General features: G+C 41.0%; 10 protein-coding genes across 10 annotated transcripts; 3 read left to right on the top strand and 7 right to left on the bottom strand.

Annotated features, from left to right (window-relative positions):
- The first annotated feature begins 12 nt into the window (after positions 1-12).
- BBOV_IV007530 (Rab-GTPase-TBC domain family protein) lies at positions 13-1,719 on the top strand. The gene is made up of 8 exons (XM_001610627.2): positions 13-285; positions 322-437; positions 559-702; positions 740-800; positions 836-896; positions 949-1,077; positions 1,114-1,204; positions 1,243-1,719. The coding sequence occupies exons 1-8, from the start codon at positions 214-216 to the stop codon at positions 1,697-1,699; spliced, it is 1,131 nt and encodes a 376-aa protein (XP_001610677.1). The 5' UTR covers positions 13-213; the 3' UTR covers positions 1,700-1,719.
- On the bottom strand, positions 519-2,156 carry BBOV_IV007525 (uncharacterized protein). Its single transcript, XM_051767495.1, has 2 exons — positions 1,806-2,156; positions 519-1,770 (listed from the first exon to the last, which is right to left on the bottom strand). Exons 1-2 carry the CDS (start codon positions 2,088-2,090, stop codon positions 1,711-1,713), a joined length of 345 nt encoding a protein of 114 aa, XP_051623629.1. The 5' UTR covers positions 2,091-2,156; the 3' UTR covers positions 519-1,710.
- Positions 2,096-3,607, bottom strand: BBOV_IV007520 (putative S1/P1 nuclease). Its single transcript, XM_001610626.2, has 5 exons — positions 3,407-3,607; positions 2,952-3,371; positions 2,441-2,887; positions 2,323-2,402; positions 2,096-2,286 (listed from the first exon to the last, which is right to left on the bottom strand). Exons 1-5 carry the CDS (start codon positions 3,498-3,500, stop codon positions 2,146-2,148), a joined length of 1,182 nt encoding a protein of 393 aa, XP_001610676.1. The 5' UTR covers positions 3,501-3,607; the 3' UTR covers positions 2,096-2,145.
- A 124-nt stretch (positions 3,608-3,731) lies between these two features.
- On the bottom strand, positions 3,732-4,930 carry BBOV_IV007510 (uncharacterized protein). The gene is made up of 5 exons (XM_001610625.2): positions 4,831-4,930; positions 4,646-4,717; positions 4,503-4,608; positions 4,364-4,467; positions 3,732-4,328 (listed from the first exon to the last, which is right to left on the bottom strand). Exons 2-5 carry the CDS (start codon positions 4,706-4,708, stop codon positions 3,768-3,770), a joined length of 834 nt encoding a protein of 277 aa, XP_001610675.1. The 5' UTR covers positions 4,709-4,717; positions 4,831-4,930; the 3' UTR covers positions 3,732-3,767.
- Positions 4,931-5,427: 497 nt separating this feature from the next.
- Positions 5,428-7,121, top strand: BBOV_IV007500 (Cyclin-dependent kinase regulatory subunit family protein). Its single transcript, XM_001610624.2, has one exon. The coding sequence runs from the start codon at positions 5,658-5,660 to the stop codon at positions 7,089-7,091; it is 1,434 nt and encodes a 477-aa protein (XP_001610674.1). The 5' UTR covers positions 5,428-5,657; the 3' UTR covers positions 7,092-7,121.
- Positions 7,122-7,292: 171 nt separating this feature from the next.
- BBOV_IV007490 (PRP38 pre-mRNA splicing factor family protein) lies at positions 7,293-8,276 on the bottom strand. Its single transcript, XM_001610623.2, has 3 exons — positions 7,675-8,276; positions 7,548-7,639; positions 7,293-7,512 (listed from the first exon to the last, which is right to left on the bottom strand). The coding sequence occupies exons 1-3, from the start codon at positions 7,992-7,994 to the stop codon at positions 7,316-7,318; spliced, it is 609 nt and encodes a 202-aa protein (XP_001610673.1). The 5' UTR covers positions 7,995-8,276; the 3' UTR covers positions 7,293-7,315.
- Positions 8,277-8,641: 365 nt separating this feature from the next.
- BBOV_IV007480 (uncharacterized protein) lies at positions 8,642-11,611 on the bottom strand. Its single transcript, XM_001610622.2, has one exon. The coding sequence runs from the start codon at positions 11,579-11,581 to the stop codon at positions 8,672-8,674; it is 2,910 nt and encodes a 969-aa protein (XP_001610672.1). The 5' UTR covers positions 11,582-11,611; the 3' UTR covers positions 8,642-8,671.
- Positions 11,612-12,251: 640 nt separating this feature from the next.
- On the top strand, positions 12,252-14,051 carry BBOV_IV007470 (uncharacterized protein). Its single transcript, XM_051767895.1, has 7 exons — positions 12,252-12,467; positions 12,503-12,774; positions 12,815-12,972; positions 13,007-13,186; positions 13,289-13,486; positions 13,522-13,690; positions 13,727-14,051. The coding sequence occupies exons 2-7, from the start codon at positions 12,603-12,605 to the stop codon at positions 13,945-13,947; spliced, it is 1,098 nt and encodes a 365-aa protein (XP_051623288.1). The 5' UTR covers positions 12,252-12,467; positions 12,503-12,602; the 3' UTR covers positions 13,948-14,051.
- Positions 14,052-14,124: 73 nt separating this feature from the next.
- BBOV_IV007460 (uncharacterized protein) lies at positions 14,125-16,017 on the bottom strand. The gene is made up of 6 exons (XM_001610620.2): positions 15,344-16,017; positions 15,127-15,300; positions 14,945-15,093; positions 14,711-14,908; positions 14,497-14,670; positions 14,125-14,459 (listed from the first exon to the last, which is right to left on the bottom strand). The coding sequence occupies exons 1-6, from the start codon at positions 15,795-15,797 to the stop codon at positions 14,151-14,153; spliced, it is 1,458 nt and encodes a 485-aa protein (XP_001610670.2). The 5' UTR covers positions 15,798-16,017; the 3' UTR covers positions 14,125-14,150.
- A 90-nt stretch (positions 16,018-16,107) lies between these two features.
- Positions 16,108-17,510, bottom strand: BBOV_IV007450 (putative ribosomal protein L2). Its single transcript, XM_001610619.2, has 6 exons — positions 17,389-17,510; positions 17,248-17,354; positions 16,828-17,211; positions 16,703-16,791; positions 16,453-16,590; positions 16,108-16,413 (listed from the first exon to the last, which is right to left on the bottom strand). Exons 1-6 carry the CDS (start codon positions 17,438-17,440, stop codon positions 16,185-16,187), a joined length of 999 nt encoding a protein of 332 aa, XP_001610669.1. The 5' UTR covers positions 17,441-17,510; the 3' UTR covers positions 16,108-16,184.

The following is a 17,510-nucleotide window of genomic DNA, read 5'->3' as shown; positions in this document are numbered from 1 at the left end:
TCATTGGAGCACTAAAATAAGAAATTTGAGTGATATACGTTTTTGTGGTTGATGGTATTTGACGTGAAATTTTGGATTGTATGTATTTTTTGAGATTGTCTCTTTGTACAACCGCTTCCACCTTGTGGAACTGGATGTCACTTTATCCGCCTGGTGCAGCGATGATATAACATTGATGCCTTGTTTATATAGTTTTGGGTCATAAATTTGGCAATGACCTCTAATGTGCAGCAGGGGTCGCCAATTACGCCCTCAGCTAAGAGCGACTTCATTAATGAACTTTTGGTAGGCCCAAATTTTCATTGTTACACCATTTATTAGTCTATCGGGGAGGTATACAGTCCATTACGTGAGGAAAAATGGGTTTCTATGATGAAACGTGGTCTATCATCCTTTGCCAAAGCGCACTGGAACACCTTCGTACGTCGTACTAATAGGTTAGTCCGTAGCTCTGTTAAGACGACTGGTTCTATCGTGGTCATTTCTATCAAACTGTGTCTATTGTTTATATGATCTTATATGTGCCTTTTATGGCTTATTGTCTACATGTCGTTACAGGGGTATACCGCAGAAATTTAGATGGGAAAGTTGGAAGGTGGCGATGAAGTTTGATGAAAATGTTGCCACTGCATCCCCTGATTACCATACATTCGCCTCGCAACCCAATGAGTATATGTCGATTATACAAATTGATGTGCCGAGGTATGTGCTATGGCAGTTGTTCCACACCCTTCTGTAGAACATTTCCTGAATTACAAGTATTTGACACAGAAGCACAACAGCAGTTGTCTCGTATACTGGTATGTTTATGCTGTGGATGATCATGGCGTTGCAGCTTGCGTACTCAAATTACCATCCAGAGGTTGGGTATTGCCAAGGAATGAATTTTATTGCTGGTACGTTACGTTCTGCGGCCAATGTATAGCATTTAAAACTAACATTTCGTAGGCATGATTTTGTTAGTTAGCGGCTTTAATGAGATGGAATCATATGTGGGTTTCGTCGGTCTCATGAAGGAATTGGGGCTTGCTGAATTTTATAAACCATCGTTTCCGCTGATTCAAAAATACATTCGTGGTATGTTGCGATTTTGTTGATGTATATAACATCTAGCGTTCGATGCACTTACGGCAGAAATGTGGCCAGATTTACATCGTCATTTTGAACGTGAAGAGATATCGGTTGCTGTTTTCCTCAACCAGTGGTATGTATTGTTGTTTATGGCTGTCATTCATATTGTAGGTTCCTCACTATGTTTGTGATCATTCTTCCCTTGAGGACTGTTATAGCCTTATGGGATTATATTCTGTTCAACGGTCTATCAAGTATACTGTCTGTTGCGCTTGGGTTGCAATATCTTCTGGCTCCTCAAATGAAACAGCTGAAGTTCGAGGCTATAATGACCTTTTCTAAACACATTAAGGAAGCTGATAGCAAGGACGACATTCGTGTTGGACGTATCATCGTGAACCAAGCGTACCGCATTACCCAATCACATGGCAATATTGATGAATTCATTCAGCAGCAGGATGCATCATTTGCATCTGATTTGGAGCCTTCAACCCAATTCGTCCCACCTGATGATTCCAACAGTTCTCGGTCCTCCAGCTCGAGGCGCGGCAAGTCTAACACTCTGATGAGTCTAGTGTCTCAACTAGGGATTGTACAATCACCAAATGATGATGTAGGGCTGCTATAAACGCAATTGTATCACAGAGCACCTTCATCACTTGAATCGTAACGTTCAACTATTTCTATTGTATCTCCATCCTGTGTCGTGTTTGTGCAATTAGTTTGTAAATTACCTTTGGAATCTCCTTACGTTTGGGTGCATCTTGCTTTATCTGTATCATTGGTTCCTTTTCTAGTTGTTCTTTACGTCGTTCTAGCATGTTCCTAACCACCATGGGCGCTCTCTTTACGTAGTAGCCAGCACCTAAATACTGCATCAGGGGCCCACATTCAGATGAACATGTTATATATGCTGCGTTTATTGAGGCTAGCGTTTCTACCTCCACTTTGTTCATCACTCGGTCGATGGCCCCGAGTGTAGCCTCTACATCTTCTAGCTCATTTACGTGATTAGACATGTTTACATGCTATATTATACACGGTTTTATGTACATCATGCTATGTGTGAGTGTCTTATTGTTGGTGAATTTCCAGATGTGGCTGATATTTGCTCTTGCGCCTGTTCTTCCATCCCTGAATTGCTTCGTCTACTTTCTGTGTAACGTGATCCTTGAACATGTAAAGCAGTCCTATACATAAGAAGTAGAATCCAACCTGTGAAGTCAATTAGCATACACGTGCAAAACATACCGTTACAGCGGTTCCGAACACAGTTAGTGTCATAATGACCACGTAATCATGCCATCTCCACACGTCATCTGGGTGCCTCTCTGCAGCTCATGTGAATCACTTAGAATATAGAACATACCAATAAGTAAACCAGTCTTCTCGCAATATGCGATTTCCCTGTGAGATAGAATGTAGTTCAGCACAACTGCTACCCTTGCTCCAGCAAGCACAATCTGGAACTTGATGGTATTACCAATTCTGTCAAGCAGTGCATCTGACAGTTTAATGGTTTGCTTATCCTTGGAGAAATCGCTTTTCGTCACCAGGCCGTTGCAGTGGAGGTTAGCAGTCTCACTAGCCCAAATTTCAAAGTTGTCCCATGTGTTCCTGTTAAAGGTCTCCTGTTCGACCTTGTAACGCGAACCTAGTACCTCCACATTTGTCCAGGAACCGTACCACGATTCCTCGTTAGTTTGGATGTAATGTGGCATGTACACCTTCATGATGAAGTCCTCGAAGCTTGGCTTCGCATGGCCCAGTTTCTCCTTACTCAAAGCCTCCCACATGGGAAACCCAGAAAGGTCGACTGCAAACAATGTGTAAAGCGGATATATTAACAAGGAAGATAAAGTATATAAGCTGGTACATACCTTTGCGGTGAGCGAGGCTATGTGGTTCCGCTAAATCAACGTTGAAAGGATAGTGCATATCAGACAACAAAACTACCAAATACTTCAAGCAATCCGAGGGAGTGAAGGTCACATCCTTTGGGTATCTAAATAGTGGCAGTTCAAACTTGATAGGTTGAGAGACAATACTATAGCCACTCGACATCAGTTTAGCAAAGAAGAATTTAGAACCCTGGATTAAACACAACCCATTGGGGCATGTCGAATCGAATGTTAAGCACGTTTCATCATTCTGCAACTGTCTGTGCAGAGTGGCCGATTCAGGTATTCTCTTTCTCACTTCATCGGACCACCACGTGTAATCAACCAAATCGTGACCACGAAGTATTACTTTCATACGTCTCAGACGATCGAAAGTGATAGCACTCATAGCGGTGGATTCTGTAACAGATGACTACACCATGACATCAACATACCGATAGCCTCTCTGGTTATATCATCCCAGGCTAGAGTAGGCTTCCCGCCCAGCAGGAACAGCCCTAACAATGGTAACAAACATCCCAGTGTCATTCTACCGAAAAAGGTGACAATATACAAAAGATATTAAACCCAGTCACTCTACACAAAAGTGGTGTCTTCACTGGACAAACGTGACTGACGGCCTTTGCCGTTATTACCCACTATAAAATTAGTACATACGTATTTTAACATCCACGGTTTTATGTAACCAGGAGGGCGGAATACACAACGCGACATGTGCACACCCAATGAAGGCAAGCGCGTTCAATGGTGGTGTGATACAACTAAATATGATATATTAAGGTAATACAAAAAGTCTTAATTTAACGCAGGCCTGCGACAGCAAAAGCTAGACTGTATATCCACAGTGCTACCATCCTGTTCAGATATGAGCTTGTCCATGACTCTGTTTGCTGTAAATTGCGCCGAGATGTTGGCTATTTGAGACATTGCGGCAGTAGTCCTGATGGTGGGCGATTCCTTAACTAGAATCCCATGCGAATTCTCCAAGCTTGCAGTAGCTGGTTTGGCGACCGTAGAAGTGTGGTATACAGCATCACCAATTACTGCCGTAGGACGTACATTGGAGTAGTATTCCACGGGAGCTTGCTGCTGCATGGCGCCATTGACCTTGACGCGTACTGGACCATACGCAGTAGGGTTGCAGTAGAGTCCGTCACCATGAGAGTATATAGTACTGTCAGCATATTGCCATGCTAACCGGGCTGCCTTGAGTTCGTCCTTGTATGCCTTAGCCAACTTGTTGATGTCTTTAAATATCTGGTACACGCGTACTTTGTGTCCTGGTAGCCATGTAGTGTTATTATAAGCCTGGATTTCATCGAGCACGTCAGGAGTTAGATATGTCAACGAATCCAACTGTGAAACATAGTTAACGATTAAACATCACCTACACTATCAAATCCAGCATTAATGAAATCCTGAGCAATGGCAGATGTAGAGTTGTGCTTCTTAAAGAAATTGCGGACATGTTGCTTCTGCTCATCTAAGCCCTTATCTGAACGAGATAGAATAGCAGTTAAGTAGACCTACCCATTAACCATATTTTGGACAACTCGGGAATATGCCTTGGGTAATATGTGCACAAAATGTCTACAATAAAGTAAACGACATTTTTAGGCTTGTGCTCTCCGATTTTCTACACATCATTCTTGAATTCTAAAATTCAAACTTACACGAGCTAGGTATACAAGTAGCTTGTCTGCGTTTTTCTCAGTAGCAGATACTAGACGCGCCATAGTTAAACGCTGTAAATAATTAAGATAAGGTACTTTGGTGAAGTCACATGAATGTCTGTGTAACTAGTATAACCGGCTTACACACTACGGACCACACGTGATTTATATGTCCAAAATCATACCTTCTAAAGGATCAATGAAAAACGTTATGGATTATACAGTGTGTTTCGCTAGAAGAGCGCGTGACGACAAGGGTCCCGCAACTATAGTGCCTCCAGGTGCGTTGTCTCCACAGCATTGTAGACATACGCAACGATTGAAAGTATTATTTTAAAATTAATTTAAAGGCACGGTGCCCGTTTGCGTCATTGAGCGCTATCGGTGCAAGTGTGACAATTACAACGTTGTGTGAAGGCCATGGTAGCAACTAACAAACCGGTATATCAATATGTAAAACGGGTATTGCGTACTACTAATTAAGCGTATTAATTACACACTTGCATTATAATACACATCGTAATATTTCCGAGGTTATAGGACGTGACGCTGAGGTGGACGTCGTAGAACATGTGCGCTGTTGTCGGAACACAAGTCGTAACTAAATGTGGACATGGTGTGCGATGTCGTTGTATCATAGCAGATTACGTTTCCCACCCTGTTGTGTTCATAGCCCCTTCTATTCATTCCCACAATGTCGTGGTAGACGGTGTATGGAAATGTCATGTCGTATGATTATATCGTTGGTCACACATTTCAAAGCTCAATCACTTATTCATATCTTTGGTGTGTATGTATGTTGAATTTATACTTTCAACGTCAGTGGCCGTTTGTAATCGTTTACGTGGTGGCAGCTAGTTCAAAACCTTTTTTCATTTCACACTGAACGTTGTGTATTCCCTGCGCGCTGAATAACTAAAGTGGTCGAGAAATATCGATGTGTAGCATAGTGAGCTAATTCATCCGTCATATTGGTCCTTAACTCACAACTTGCTTCAGTACTGTTGCTGAGATGGATCCGAAGAATCAGACACGAGGTGTGCTTACTGCTGCTCGCAGAGAGCAACAGATACATATAGCCGAAACATTACCGGCGGATGATGATGGGCTTTTGGCCGGCTTAAAGAAACACAAAGTGGACACCGAAAACGATAGCCTCGGTTTGCATTGTAATCCGCTTTTTAAAAATGGCAACAAAAGAGTTGTTATCAAGTCAGACAGCCTTAAAAGTGATTGGTTGGGCCTTTGGAAGGTACCGGTGAACAACCCTTTTAACATGTATGGTACCATACCATCACGCATGAAGACACGTGATAAAAGGAAAACGTACTCAGTACCACCTTTGGTTGACATTGTCAGCGACACCAAGCTAGAGGAATGTTTGCGTAGGTCAATGCAGACAAAACTATCGCCTGAAACTCAAATGAACGTTGGAAGTGGGACCAACAACATGAATCTAGACAGTACTGAATCTAGGCTCTCTAATGTACAACGCATCAACACCATACTATCGGAATCAAGAAGTTTGAAGTCGGCACTCTCCATATCCACTGCAAGAAGCACTGTAGATAGCTTACGTTATTCGGAATCCTTCGAGGACATGATCCCGGAAGCCGTAGGACCGACGCCAACAGAAATGCGATTAACTACGCTTTTAAACAATCTATACCTGACAACACGCAATGGATTTTTATCAGGAGCACTACCGGAAAATCCCGGAAAGGACAAGCATCATGTAGATGCTGATTTCATAGCAGTGTCTTTGGCAAGAAAGGCTGGATCTAACCCAGGACTCATTCTATTCCATGAACTTGAATCAATCGTCTCAGCACCTACACGATATCGCAGTTATAGGGATTCATACTCATCGAAAAAGTGGGATCAAACCGATTACTCCATAAAATCGGACAATGAGGTTCTTGTTGACAATGCCGTACGTAAACAGCGCCGAGATAGCCAAAAGTCGATTAAAAAATCACCAACAAACCAAACACAGGAATTTGTATTCACGGAAGAACGTGATCTGTTGCTCTGGAATGCATCAACAGATATAGCCAGAGAGACAATGAAGCGCTCAGGGATCGCACCTCGTCCAGTAACTTACGACTTGAACGATGACTTTATGGTAACAGACGCAGACGATTATGCAGTGCTGCAAACGAGATTTGGTAAAATTATATACTCCCCCAAATTCAAAGATGATAAATATATGTATCGCTTCGTCTTGCTCACCAAAGAAGCACAAGAGGCAGTGGAAGCACTAAGTAGGACACTGCCAAACGCAAGTCGTCACCAAGGTAACTACATAACTTCACACGGACCTAAACGTTACCTCACCGAATTTGAAATCGTAAGGCAACTTGGGATACAAATGTCCCCAGGATGGGAGCACTTCATGTATTTTAAGGAATTAAATAAAGAGCTCGTACTTAGAAAACGGCTGTAGATAATAGACTCACATCAAGGTTCTACACTTTTTAACCCGTCTAAAATGTACCGCATGAAAACGTGTAACGGTGCCACCGATAACCGTCATAACGGAGTGACGAAGGACATGCTAATAACACACGATCCATACATCTATAACGCATGTCACATTTGTAAAGATAAACCTAAAAGTATATGAATCTATATTACATTACAATAAAATAGACAGCGTCTAATAATTTGTCAAGAGACTGTCTCGCGGGGGCTGGGAAGCTCCGGAACAAAATCATCCGCTTCATCCAGCAATGACCTGCGAGGACCAAGTTGCTTAGTCTCCTCAAGAATCATGCGTTTAGGTAATATCGGTAAATCAACGTCAAGGTAACTCGATAGTCTAAGGCAATCATCCACAAACTCGTCCATGTGCCTAATGTCATAACCTAAACAACAATTAATAACAAAAAATAACACATACTACCATCATTATTGCGAAAACGCAATTTGCGATAATCGGCGTATACGGGCTCCAAATTCTGGTATATCTGAACCGCATTGCCTACAAGGCGCCTGAATTCTATTGTGACGAGTACAAATTCACTTACATATAATATATGCCAAGCGCCCGAAGGTACTTGAACTCCTCGTTGCGAATGTATTCCTGGATGATTTCAATTTCTGGCTGTATCTGCAACAGCTTCAAAACCAAACATAAAAAAGGTGATGGCTGACGATTACCACCAAAAGTACCACCAATGTACTGCAAATCAATAGCCTTATCAATAATAGACTCGGCAGTCAAACCGAAGCAACTCTCCTTCCAATACATAGAGTTGTACACCTTGTCGCGCAAAATCTTGCTGAACAGATTTTGCGGATTGGTACCGTGTACCATCACAGCAGTGGGATCGGTGCGATTCGCCATGGTGACCTATATGTATCACATCTATGGTAACATATTCACAACCACAATGTGTCTTCACATCGATAGAATCGGAATCCCTCAATATAGATTATAATGCCGTTATAAACATGTCCTAATACGATAGTGATAGCTCCTTGGACGCATAAACTAGTGCCTACAAAGAAAAGTAAGATTCCGCAACACAGAGTTTATGCCAACATGATGTTGATACTTTAACAATCAGGAGCTAAGTGACAATAATATACATATATCTCATGTTAATATATGCACAATATTTCTAAATGTGTAATGGAATATCCTACGTTCGTAGAAGTGGGATGTTATTGGAAATAGGTCACAGTGTCATTAATATACACATTATAACATTTTTATTAATACAACGCAAGGCGAGTGTATTGTGTAACTATTTTAGCTAGGAAACTGCATATGGAAGTATTAATAATGTTACCAATCAAATACTAGTCACATGTATAACAAACGGTGTCTGAACAGACGCTCCATAGAATCAAGCTTCCCTAGAGTCACCAAGCACTTATGTGAGCTTTAGATGCGATAAAACACGAAATAACTGACATATATCCATGGATTCGTAAGCTTATGTGCTGCAACAATCATGGAAACATGGAGCTAACATGTATGATTATATAGCTGATCGTTCATATTGAATAAAAACAAGTTCAGATTCTTGTTAACCTAATAGTGGAAATACGTACACCTGTAATAGTGCTACAGTGACATTCAAAAGTTGACGGGCGCAACCGAAGTAGGTTGAAAGGAAACTCCATGCGCGGAGTCCGGGTGAATAGAAATAGATGAGGGCTTTTTGACACCTTCAAAGCAGATGAATCGCTGCCAACGCATCTACTAGTGGGCATATGCATTGGTCTACAATCAGGAGGGTCAGTCCTATATGGAAGTGGGCAATAAAATCCCGCTCTACCGGCCCGTTTCATATTGACTGAACAACCAATAATTTTGCCCGCCCTATCTCTTAGAATATCCGTATCCGGAAGGAATAACTTGTCATGATCACCCGGTATACCACAACCATGAACATAGGGGTCAGTAGTCGGAATTGTAATCTTTATTAAACCCCAAATCTCCATCAACCTATCTTCACGATGAATAGGATTTGTATACCTAAAACGACCGGAATATTTCTCTACCTTATCAGCATTATCTAAACCAGGTGATACTTTACCGCATATGAAATTAAATGTGATTTCGCTTTCACCTAATTTTGATATCACAATCGAGCTTTTGGGGTACTTGATGTTGAAAATTGACCGGCTGATCATGTCAGCCGTAGACTTCTCGTGAGTGGCAATTTCAAAACCACCAGATATGGCCATGGTAGATTCTATAGCCCTGTTTTTAAAATACCTATCCGAGCCTTTCGTCACTACACTGAAAAATGACTTATCATTCGCAGGAAACCACACCCCTTGAGACATAGATGGGTCATCATTTAACATGGTATACTCTTTCTCAGTGCTTTCATCGTGGATTAAAATAGTCTTGTATGCTTCTGAAAAGAAGGGCTTGTCAGCACTGGCTACAGTGATTCGCTGCCTATATTTATAGTCAACAGGAGGTTGACACCTTAGATACAATTCGTCACCCAACGCTAATCTAAATTCATGCTTAGCCTCAAGCGAATCTATCATCGGTATTCGATCAATGCCGTATCTCATGCTAGCAACGCCGTTACTTATCATCTCTACGTGAGGTAGCATTACTATCCGATTTGGCGCACCATTCAAGAATGGATTGGCTACATCGAGCCGACGTAACTTGTGAACTTCAAAACGAGAGGATTCTATACCATCAGAATTCAGACAACTACAAGACAAACTTAAGGGAGATGCTCTATCGGCAACTACTATCTGAGTACTGTTACCTCTTGGATCCCTCATGCGTTGGGAAACTCCTTCGGGGAATGGAATAACCATAGTTCGGTTAGCATCGAATGCTTTCTTGTTGCAACCAGAGGGGACCAACGCCTCAGTGGAATTGCAACGAACAGTAGTCACATCAATATCACCAGCATAGAATGCTTTTATGAAAGGAGAAAAACTGTGGCGAAGAATCCACGGATTCCTGCCAGAAGCAATTGGTTTATCCTCCATGTAATGGTGAAGGTCTTCGTCAAGCCATTTATAGCCGTTCAATTGCTGTAATGTTATTTTAATGTTAGCCAAAATGTCCATAGGCTTCCCATTTTCTATGCCTATCTTCATTAGATTGCGATAGTAAAACGAATCAAAACCCATCTTCAAACGAGTTTCATTGTTCAAGTGCTTTATTATCAAAACGCCTAATGGATCATATCCAGACTCTAATTCAAGAATACCATTGTTAAAAAAGGGCTCAATAGAAACTTGCTTATATGTAACCGCATTGTTAAATATACTGCGAACTAAACCATTATTGGATGAGATAAGTGGCATCCACAACGCCGATTTTACTACGACTTTATGCGCAACCTTTGTCACAGGGTTAGTGTAAACATTACTCTCATTAAGAGAAGGTAATATTATGCTGAGCTTTCTCCCAGGATATAACTTAACGTCGCACCATGGACCTAAAATGTTGTTGCTCAAATGGCGCATCAGTAGTGACCCCAAATCGCAAACATACTCATCTTGTCGCCGCAAATTTATGACGGCATTCGTAGCCCCTGTTTCCTCGCTGATGCATTTGCAATACCCCTTAAAAGTTTTAGCGTTGCAACTTTGGTCATAGCTAATAGATAGTAAAAGGCCATCACCGTACATCTGCCAATTTAAGTTACCCTCAAAAGGAACATCCATCAATTGATCATTTAAAGCATTGAACATCACACGAGGACAATCCGGAGGATCTACGCGGCCTTTACAATAGAAACCAATACGATCAGTGTCCAACAAATCATATGAACATTCATGAGAGCTAGGTTGCTCGTGTAGTAAAATTGGTACACGCTTACTTCCACAGCCATGCATCACTTCCGGAACAGATGTCAACATTATTTTGACAACACCCAATAATGGCCCGGATGCCTTACCACAACCATAACAAGGACACGTGTATGCTCCACTGCGATTAAGTTGCTCATTGTCCAAACAACCAGGTAAAGACGCTGCTACACTATTGATAAATATACCAGCAGTACAGTGAACATCAATGCTATCAAAACCTGGCCTTCTAAACAATGTATGACCGTCATTAGCGAGTAACAACCGAGCCTTATTCAGCCTGTAATCCGGTAATCCGCTATCAGATGATTCATCAGGCACAAATATTTGATTTATGTTAATCTTACGATAAACTCCATTTACTGTGGCATAGACATATATGTCATTAGTCGCAATAGTCTCACGAGTATTAGGAAGTAAATTGAAACGGAGACCGTTACGTTCCTTTGGGCATAATATCTCAATAGATTTGCTAGAATTTAACACTGTCACATAAACCTTTACAGTATTATTGTCTATAGGATATTCAAAATTCGAAAAATCATATACTTCATGCGTATCATATTCGGCCAATGCTAGGTGTATTACCGATGTGGCAATGAATAGAGCCACAGTAATGTAGGAAACCATTGTAAGTAGTTGTTGAATTTATGTGCTTTGGTGTATATATATAAATAATTAAGTCTGGAAGCATTCTACACTACAGAAAGTCTCAGGTTATGCAAAAGCAAACTGAAAATTCCTTGCATACACAAAGTTTTGAAAATCTATTTTCCCAATTAGCGTCATATAACGGGTTTAAGTGCATAATGCAGAAATTGTATTGTCTCTTGTTAGGCAACTAGCCAATTATATTCCACGCTGCAGTGAAAAGGTTAACACTACCTTCCTAATTAGTCATAATGAAAGCATTGAGAAATTCATTGACAGCACAGACTAGCAACGTTCAAAAACCTGTATCAGTAAACATTGAAGGTTTATTGCCAACTACAATGTGGCAAATTAAAAGCACAAAGTGCTATACATGTTAAGTCCTGATTCAGTTGTGACCCATGAGAACTGTGGGCCAAGTTTTGTCTAAGTTATAGAGACAAACACACCGAATATGTGCTGTGACAGACGTTTCAAGCGTGTTTTAAAAATTTATGTCACCCCGTGATTTTATAAATGATGTTGTCAAAGGAAATATTAAAAGTTAATCTTAGTAAACTAAAAATAAAACATGGGAACCACAAATTTACAATAAATGTATATTTGTATAAAGAATTTGTTATTCTGAATACTTTTTTGAGAAATTAGAGTGTGCAATCGATATGCCATCAGACAGAGAACACGTTGAATCCAAAGAATGCATATTGTACCAATTAACAAACATATAGTGGGTATGCGACATAGAATACTTGTTTATATATTTTGTGAGCAATAGATGATGAGGTGTAGTCGTTAACCAAGAATTTAGTACCAATGCTATTATTCTATCGAAGCATATCCTTGATGTCTATCATGAATGCTTTAGGTATTCAATATTCTAAGTTTAATATAAAATTATAGGAGGAATCTACGTTTTTATATGTAAATTACAAGTGAACCATTACCACTTCGCATCTAAGGAATAGCCGTATTTGTTACACATCCGTACATAAGTTACCATATGTTACTCGAAGAATACCGAAAGGTTGTTTTAGACGAACCTACTATCAAAAATAATGATGGTTATGACGTGTTTGTACACGGGAGTTCCATAAGTCCAGATGGCTCCATTTTCATCGCAATTTTTAGCGATCGGCGTATCGGTGTATACCCATTTGGCAATGGTATAGACAGTATGTTTCATTATGTACGAATACGTTCAACAGTCGACAGATTCGTCTGATGATGTTGATTGTGGAATCTCTGATGTGCTACGTCCAAGATTCCACATAAAATCCATCGATGAGATTAGAAGTGTCTGTTTCTTTCCGAATTACCATGAAAACAACCCAGATTCATGTTGTTTACTTACTGCTTCAAGAGGTACTCCGGTATGTTGAAACTGGATGTTAGATATTTTCGTAGATACATCTATATGACACCCACAAGGGACAGCGTCATTTTACTTTTAAACCTAATAATATTAGAGATGAATTGGCAGAAGTATATTCTTTAAATTTCCAACCGTTGGGGAAATACTTCCTCGGGGGCAGCAAATCTACAATACATGTATTCGACATAGAAATGCCAGGACATAGTATAGAGGTACGTTAAATAGTGTATATATTGACTGGCTATACCCTTATGGTTTAACACCTTTTTACTTTGCTATTTTTTGACATTCTGTGAACATATAGTAATAACCAGGTACGGCCACTGTCTACCAGAAGCGGAAACAAATTCGGAATCGTATCAGCAATAAGCCACAACCCCTATGCAGCAACAATGTATGCGTGTGGTGATTATAACTCAAATATTGGTGTCTTCGACCATAACGAATCTAGACAAAGAAGCATCTATGCGCCTTTCACAGATGATGAACATAAACTTGGTCCTGTTACACAGGCAAGTTTTTATTGTACAATAAAAAATTGAGACAGGTTAAATGGTTTGATGATCATACCTTATTGGTCGGATCGCGATCAGATAATCATATCCGAGCATTCGATATTAGGGGAAACAAATATTCGCCAATCATGAGATATCATAGACCATCCAGAACCAACCAGCGAATTACATTCGACGTACGTAACGACCAAATAGTGTCCGGTGAGGAACAACCAAATTTCGATTCAAAATTTATAGGTACTGATGACGGCAATTTGGTTATATACAATGGGAAAACTGGCAATGCTCTAACGAAAACAAAGATCTGTGATACCGTAGTGTCTAGCGCCAGTTATCACCCTAAATTGCCTGTAATTGTCACATCTAGAGGGACTAGGGTATACAGTGCATATAAAACTGATGATAAGGAGAACAAAACAGCAATTCAATTGTGGAAATATGCAATAGTAGAGAAATAAAATGAAAATCGATTCCCTTTATAATTCTGACAATACGACACCTAGAACATTGCACAAAATCCATAGGGGAGATGATAAACTGGAGGTCAGGAAGAGTTACAACTAACCCGGGAAGCTACAATAAAACAAAGTACTGCAGTATGAAACAACAATGCAGCGATAATGCATAGTGACAAATTAACATAAGTTTCGATGCCAACAAGTCACTCAACCGATCGAAGGACAGCACGGCCCGGGCGTTTACCACTGAGGCGCATGAGCCACTGCAGCTGACTCTCATGAAGTGATGATAACAGCTGAAGCTCATTCACAGTTTCGTGAACACGGTGCTCACGATCCACGTCCCGGAGCAATGGTACCTGAGACCGCAGAAAGTCGCGGATACTAGATACACGCCGAGGCACCAACTGACGAATTTGCGATAATGCCTTTTGAGCACTCATAAACGTACGACGATCCAATGGACGGTAGTACTGACTGCCCAAAATGGTGCTATGAGCACCGGAAGTAAGCTGATGAGCATCAGTAACGGATACAACGCTAACATACCAAAGAGTAAAAATGCTTCAGATGAATCACAGATTCCTGGAGCTTACGCTCAAAGTGAAACACAGGGTCAATGTTCTCTATAGTAGATACCATGTCACTAGACGCACTGGGAAGCGCATTGGCAACAGACAACAACCCTTCAAACAGCTTCACAGTCTTCTCGCACTCGAGATGCTACAGCAGATAGTTATAACATATAAAGAATAAAACATACCACAACATTGTCGTAGTTGTAAGGCAGACCAAAGAAGTTGTACGTGTACCTGGTGCAAACGTTGAACAAGTTCACAAGCTGCTCAACACTAGCAGTCAAGGACTGAAAACGCTTCTCCATATCCTGCTCCCAGGACAAGTAGCCATCATCAGATGCCAACGTGTCCAACAACTCCTGACGACGGCTCATTAAAAAGTCCTAACGAAACATGATAACATAGGTAACTGCACTCACCCGATGACCCAGCAGAGACCCCTCTATGGAAGCATCAGAGTTTTGGCACATGCTCATAGACAAGTTCTGATACCCATCACCCATGTTAGCAAACACGAATGGCAATACCACGTTGCGACACAGAGTAATGTAACTGTCGTCGTGAATCCCTGCAAAATATGACCATAACAAAAACGACATACGCTGAATACGGCTAGTACAGTAACCCTGGAAACCGCCGTCAATACAAAAACGTGGGTGGTTGAATGACTTTGCCAAACCCTGGCACGAATTGTAACTCTCGCACAGTGCCTGGCATTCCTCTAGCTCATTGTGCTTGAACGATACTCGACCACCAACAGATGATCCCGAAGAGTCTACAATACATCGTAAATACACAAACGAACAATAGTAACTCACCAGACGAAGAAATGTATGACATCTTGCAAAACACAAGAGGATCACTGATGCTCACAGTCTCCAGGTTGAAACCAGAACAGTTAACATCACGACCAGATAACTCATCACGCTGAGTACAAGCACCTATGATTGACAGAAACTTCGACTTTATATGCTCGCAATTAGGATGACCGGTCATAGGAATGTACCTGCTCTCACACAAAATAGGTGACAGCTGAGAGTAACAGTAACGCTCAACACGATGAGCTGATCGTAACACATCCTCACCAAGCAACGCATAATCGCCACACTCAGTCTTGTTTACCAACTTCACCAACTCAGGTTGGCTCAGCAGCGTCATCGAAAAGACAACATTGTTACAGATGCTATCGATACTAGATGACGTCGAGTGAAGCACAGAACTTAACACACATCCACGCAACAACAAAGGCAATAATGCTAAACAACCATACATTATACCATCGTAATGCAACGAAGCTGTCTAGGCACAAAAGATAGTCGTTAATGCCCAGTCCTGGATAACGACATCACGACCAACGACAACAATTAAGGTGTAACTTGTACCGCATATACACCAACCAAAAATAAATCAAAACGCACGAATACACAGGGTGAAGCTCGTAATTGGCATTTTTAGACACTAGAGTCCCTATATGGTGAAACCACCGGACACACACCTACCACTCGACAGAACGTACACATCAAAACATACAAGCTAACATCATGTGGAAGGAGATTGTTCATATTTTATATTTTGTTATATTTATATCATTTCGTTGACTGACTAGTTGCCACGGTTCAAGTTCATACCATTCGATTGAACGTTTTGACTAATTTCTGCTCACGTATTTTTAGAAATACCATATTTCTTCATCAGTCTTCCGCAGAGTTTTCGTTTTACGATGAATCCAAGGTGTTTCTGTTTACTTCTTGTCTTCAGACCAGACCGACAAACACCCCAAACGGAACATTTCGGCCGCTTTGTGCCACTCTTATTGTTCCCACCGCCGTGTGGATGTGCATTTGGATTCATTGCTATACCCCTCACTGACGGTCGCCATCCCAGATTCCTAGATCGTTTGGGGAATGATGACCATTATACCACTAACCTTCTTGTCCCAGCCTTCTTCAGTATGCGTTTGTTGTGCTCTATGTTAGAAACCTGACCCAGAGTGGCCCAGCAATCAAGAGGAAATCTTCTTAATTCAGTAGATGCCATACGCAAAGTGGCGAACATCTCATCCTTTCTACAAAATTGTTGGTTACGGATTAAATGACGATCCTCTGTAGCCATATACCTCTTAACTAGAGGGTGCTCATATATCATTACGCCAAATGTCAGTACATACTAACACTTACTCAACTATAGTAACATAAGTTCCCCCTGCCCTGGCGATTTGTCCTCCTGCACCGGGACGAAGCTCTACATTGTGGACGATTGAATTTACCTGCGGTTTTATATCACGTATTCAATATTAACGCACTGGTATGTGACGAAGCGGTAGACAATTACCAGGTTCTATCGGAGCACTTGCACTGGCCAACAATATTTGGCCCGGACGCACGCCGGCTGGGCATAGAATGTAACTCAGAACTCCATCCGAATATTGTAATAATGCTACATGTGCACTGCGTGTAGGATCGTATTCAATTCTCAAAATAGTAGCAGGAACATCTTTGCGTTGACGTTTAAAGTCTATAAACCGTAGGCGCTGAATATGACCACCGCCACGGTGCCGAGTAGTTATACGTCCCGTGGAATTTCTGCCGCCAAACTTCACGCGGCGAATTGAAAGTTGCTCAACAACACGGCATTTTGCCAGAGGTTCATGAATTCCTACCTCCCTTAAGATACGATTATTGGCCTCCTATATCCGATATGTAAAAATGTTGCATAAAATAACCTGTGTCAAAGGAGTTGGAAGCAATGGCTTTGAAATAGGTGGACGATACCTCCCAGTGTCAAAATCAATATTCAGGGGTATATTGCGTTTCACGCTACCATATTCACCTAAACAATATTAAAACATGCGATGACAAATTACTTGAAAAGCAACGACGGCAAAATTGATTTATTTTAAAAATAAATTGCATCATCGATGCATTTTAAAGTAGTCTTCTAGGAATATACACCCTTTCAATACCTAAATGATGTGCGGTGTTACAC

This window comes from Babesia bovis (genome assembly GCF_000165395.2).
Source record: "Babesia bovis T2Bo chromosome 4 map unlocalized Chr4_1, whole genome shotgun sequence".
In the NCBI taxonomy this organism is placed as follows: Eukaryota; Apicomplexa; class Aconoidasida; order Piroplasmida; family Babesiidae; genus Babesia; species Babesia bovis.
The sequence above is the reverse complement of the archived record's forward strand: the minus strand, read 5'-3'. Positions and strand labels throughout refer to the sequence as shown.

Excerpts from the sequence above, each read along its gene's own strand:
- BBOV_IV007510 (XM_001610625.2), bottom strand. The coding sequence starts at position 4,708 with ATGGCGCGTCTAGTATCTGCTACTGAGAAAAACGCAGACAAGCTACTT. Across the intron at positions 4,468-4,502 it reads GTCCAAAATATGGTTAATGG|ATAAGGGCTTAGATGAGCAG; the intron begins GTAGGTCTACTT and ends TATCTCGTTCAG. Across the intron at positions 4,329-4,363 it reads TTAATGCTGGATTTGATAGT|TTGGATTCGTTGACATATCT; the intron begins GTAGGTGATGTT and ends TATGTTTCACAG.
- BBOV_IV007520 (XM_001610626.2), bottom strand. The coding sequence starts at position 3,500 with ATGACACTGGGATGTTTGTTACCATTGTTAGGGCTGTTCCTGCTGGGC. Across the intron at positions 2,888-2,951 it reads TAGCCTCGCTCACCGCAAAG|TCGACCTTTCTGGGTTTCCC; the intron begins GTATGTACCAGC and ends CATTGTTTGCAG. Across the intron at positions 2,287-2,322 it reads TGTTCGGAACCGCTGTAACG|GTTGGATTCTACTTCTTATG; the intron begins GTATGTTTTGCA and ends TTGACTTCACAG.
- BBOV_IV007490 (XM_001610623.2), bottom strand. The coding sequence starts at position 7,994 with ATGGCGAATCGCACCGATCCCACTGCTGTGATGGTACACGGTACCAAT. Across the intron at positions 7,640-7,674 it reads GCGCTTGGCATATATTATAT|GCGCCTTGTAGGCAATGCGG; the intron begins GTAAGTGAATTT and ends AATAGAATTCAG. Across the intron at positions 7,513-7,547 it reads TTTTCGCAATAATGATGGTA|GTTATGACATTAGGCACATG; the intron begins GTATGTGTTATT and ends ATTGTTGTTTAG.
- BBOV_IV007460 (XM_001610620.2), bottom strand. The coding sequence starts at position 15,797 with ATGTATGGTTGTTTAGCATTATTGCCTTTGTTGTTGCGTGGATGTGTG. Across the intron at positions 15,301-15,343 it reads GTCATACATTTCTTCGTCTG|ACTCTTCGGGATCATCTGTT; the intron begins GTGAGTTACTAT and ends GATGTATTGTAG. Across the intron at positions 15,094-15,126 it reads CTGTACTAGCCGTATTCAGC|GGATTCACGACGACAGTTAC; the intron begins GTATGTCGTTTT and ends CATATTTTGCAG.
- BBOV_IV007525 (XM_051767495.1), bottom strand. The coding sequence starts at position 2,090 with ATGTCTAATCACGTAAATGAGCTAGAAGATGTAGAGGCTACACTCGGG. Across the intron at positions 1,771-1,805 it reads AACGTAAGGAGATTCCAAAG|GATGGAGATACAATAGAAAT; the intron begins GTAATTTACAAA and ends AACACGACACAG.
- BBOV_IV007530 (XM_001610627.2), top strand. The coding sequence starts at position 214 with ATGACCTCTAATGTGCAGCAGGGGTCGCCAATTACGCCCTCAGCTAAG. Across the intron at positions 438-558 it reads TTCGTACGTCGTACTAATAG|GGGTATACCGCAGAAATTTA; the intron begins GTTAGTCCGTAG and ends ATGTCGTTACAG. Across the intron at positions 897-948 it reads AGGAATGAATTTTATTGCTG|GCATGATTTTGTTAGTTAGC; the intron begins GTACGTTACGTT and ends AACATTTCGTAG.
- BBOV_IV007480 (XM_001610622.2), bottom strand. The coding sequence starts at position 11,581 with ATGGTTTCCTACATTACTGTGGCTCTATTCATTGCCACATCGGTAATA.
- BBOV_IV007470 (XM_051767895.1), top strand. The coding sequence starts at position 12,603 with ATGTTACTCGAAGAATACCGAAAGGTTGTTTTAGACGAACCTACTATC. Across the intron at positions 13,187-13,288 it reads TGCCAGGACATAGTATAGAG|GTACGGCCACTGTCTACCAG; the intron begins GTACGTTAAATA and ends AGTAATAACCAG. Across the intron at positions 13,487-13,521 it reads AACTTGGTCCTGTTACACAG|GTTAAATGGTTTGATGATCA; the intron begins GCAAGTTTTTAT and ends AAATTGAGACAG.
- BBOV_IV007450 (XM_001610619.2), bottom strand. The coding sequence starts at position 17,440 with ATGATGCAATTTATTTTTAAAATAAATCAATTTTGCCGTCGTTGCTTT. Across the intron at positions 17,212-17,247 it reads TTCCAACTCCTTTGACACAG|GAGGCCAATAATCGTATCTT; the intron begins GTTATTTTATGC and ends TATCGGATATAG. Across the intron at positions 16,792-16,827 it reads TACCGCTTCGTCACATACCA|GTAAATTCAATCGTCCACAA; the intron begins GTGCGTTAATAT and ends ATAAAACCGCAG.
- BBOV_IV007500 (XM_001610624.2), top strand. The coding sequence starts at position 5,658 with ATGGATCCGAAGAATCAGACACGAGGTGTGCTTACTGCTGCTCGCAGA.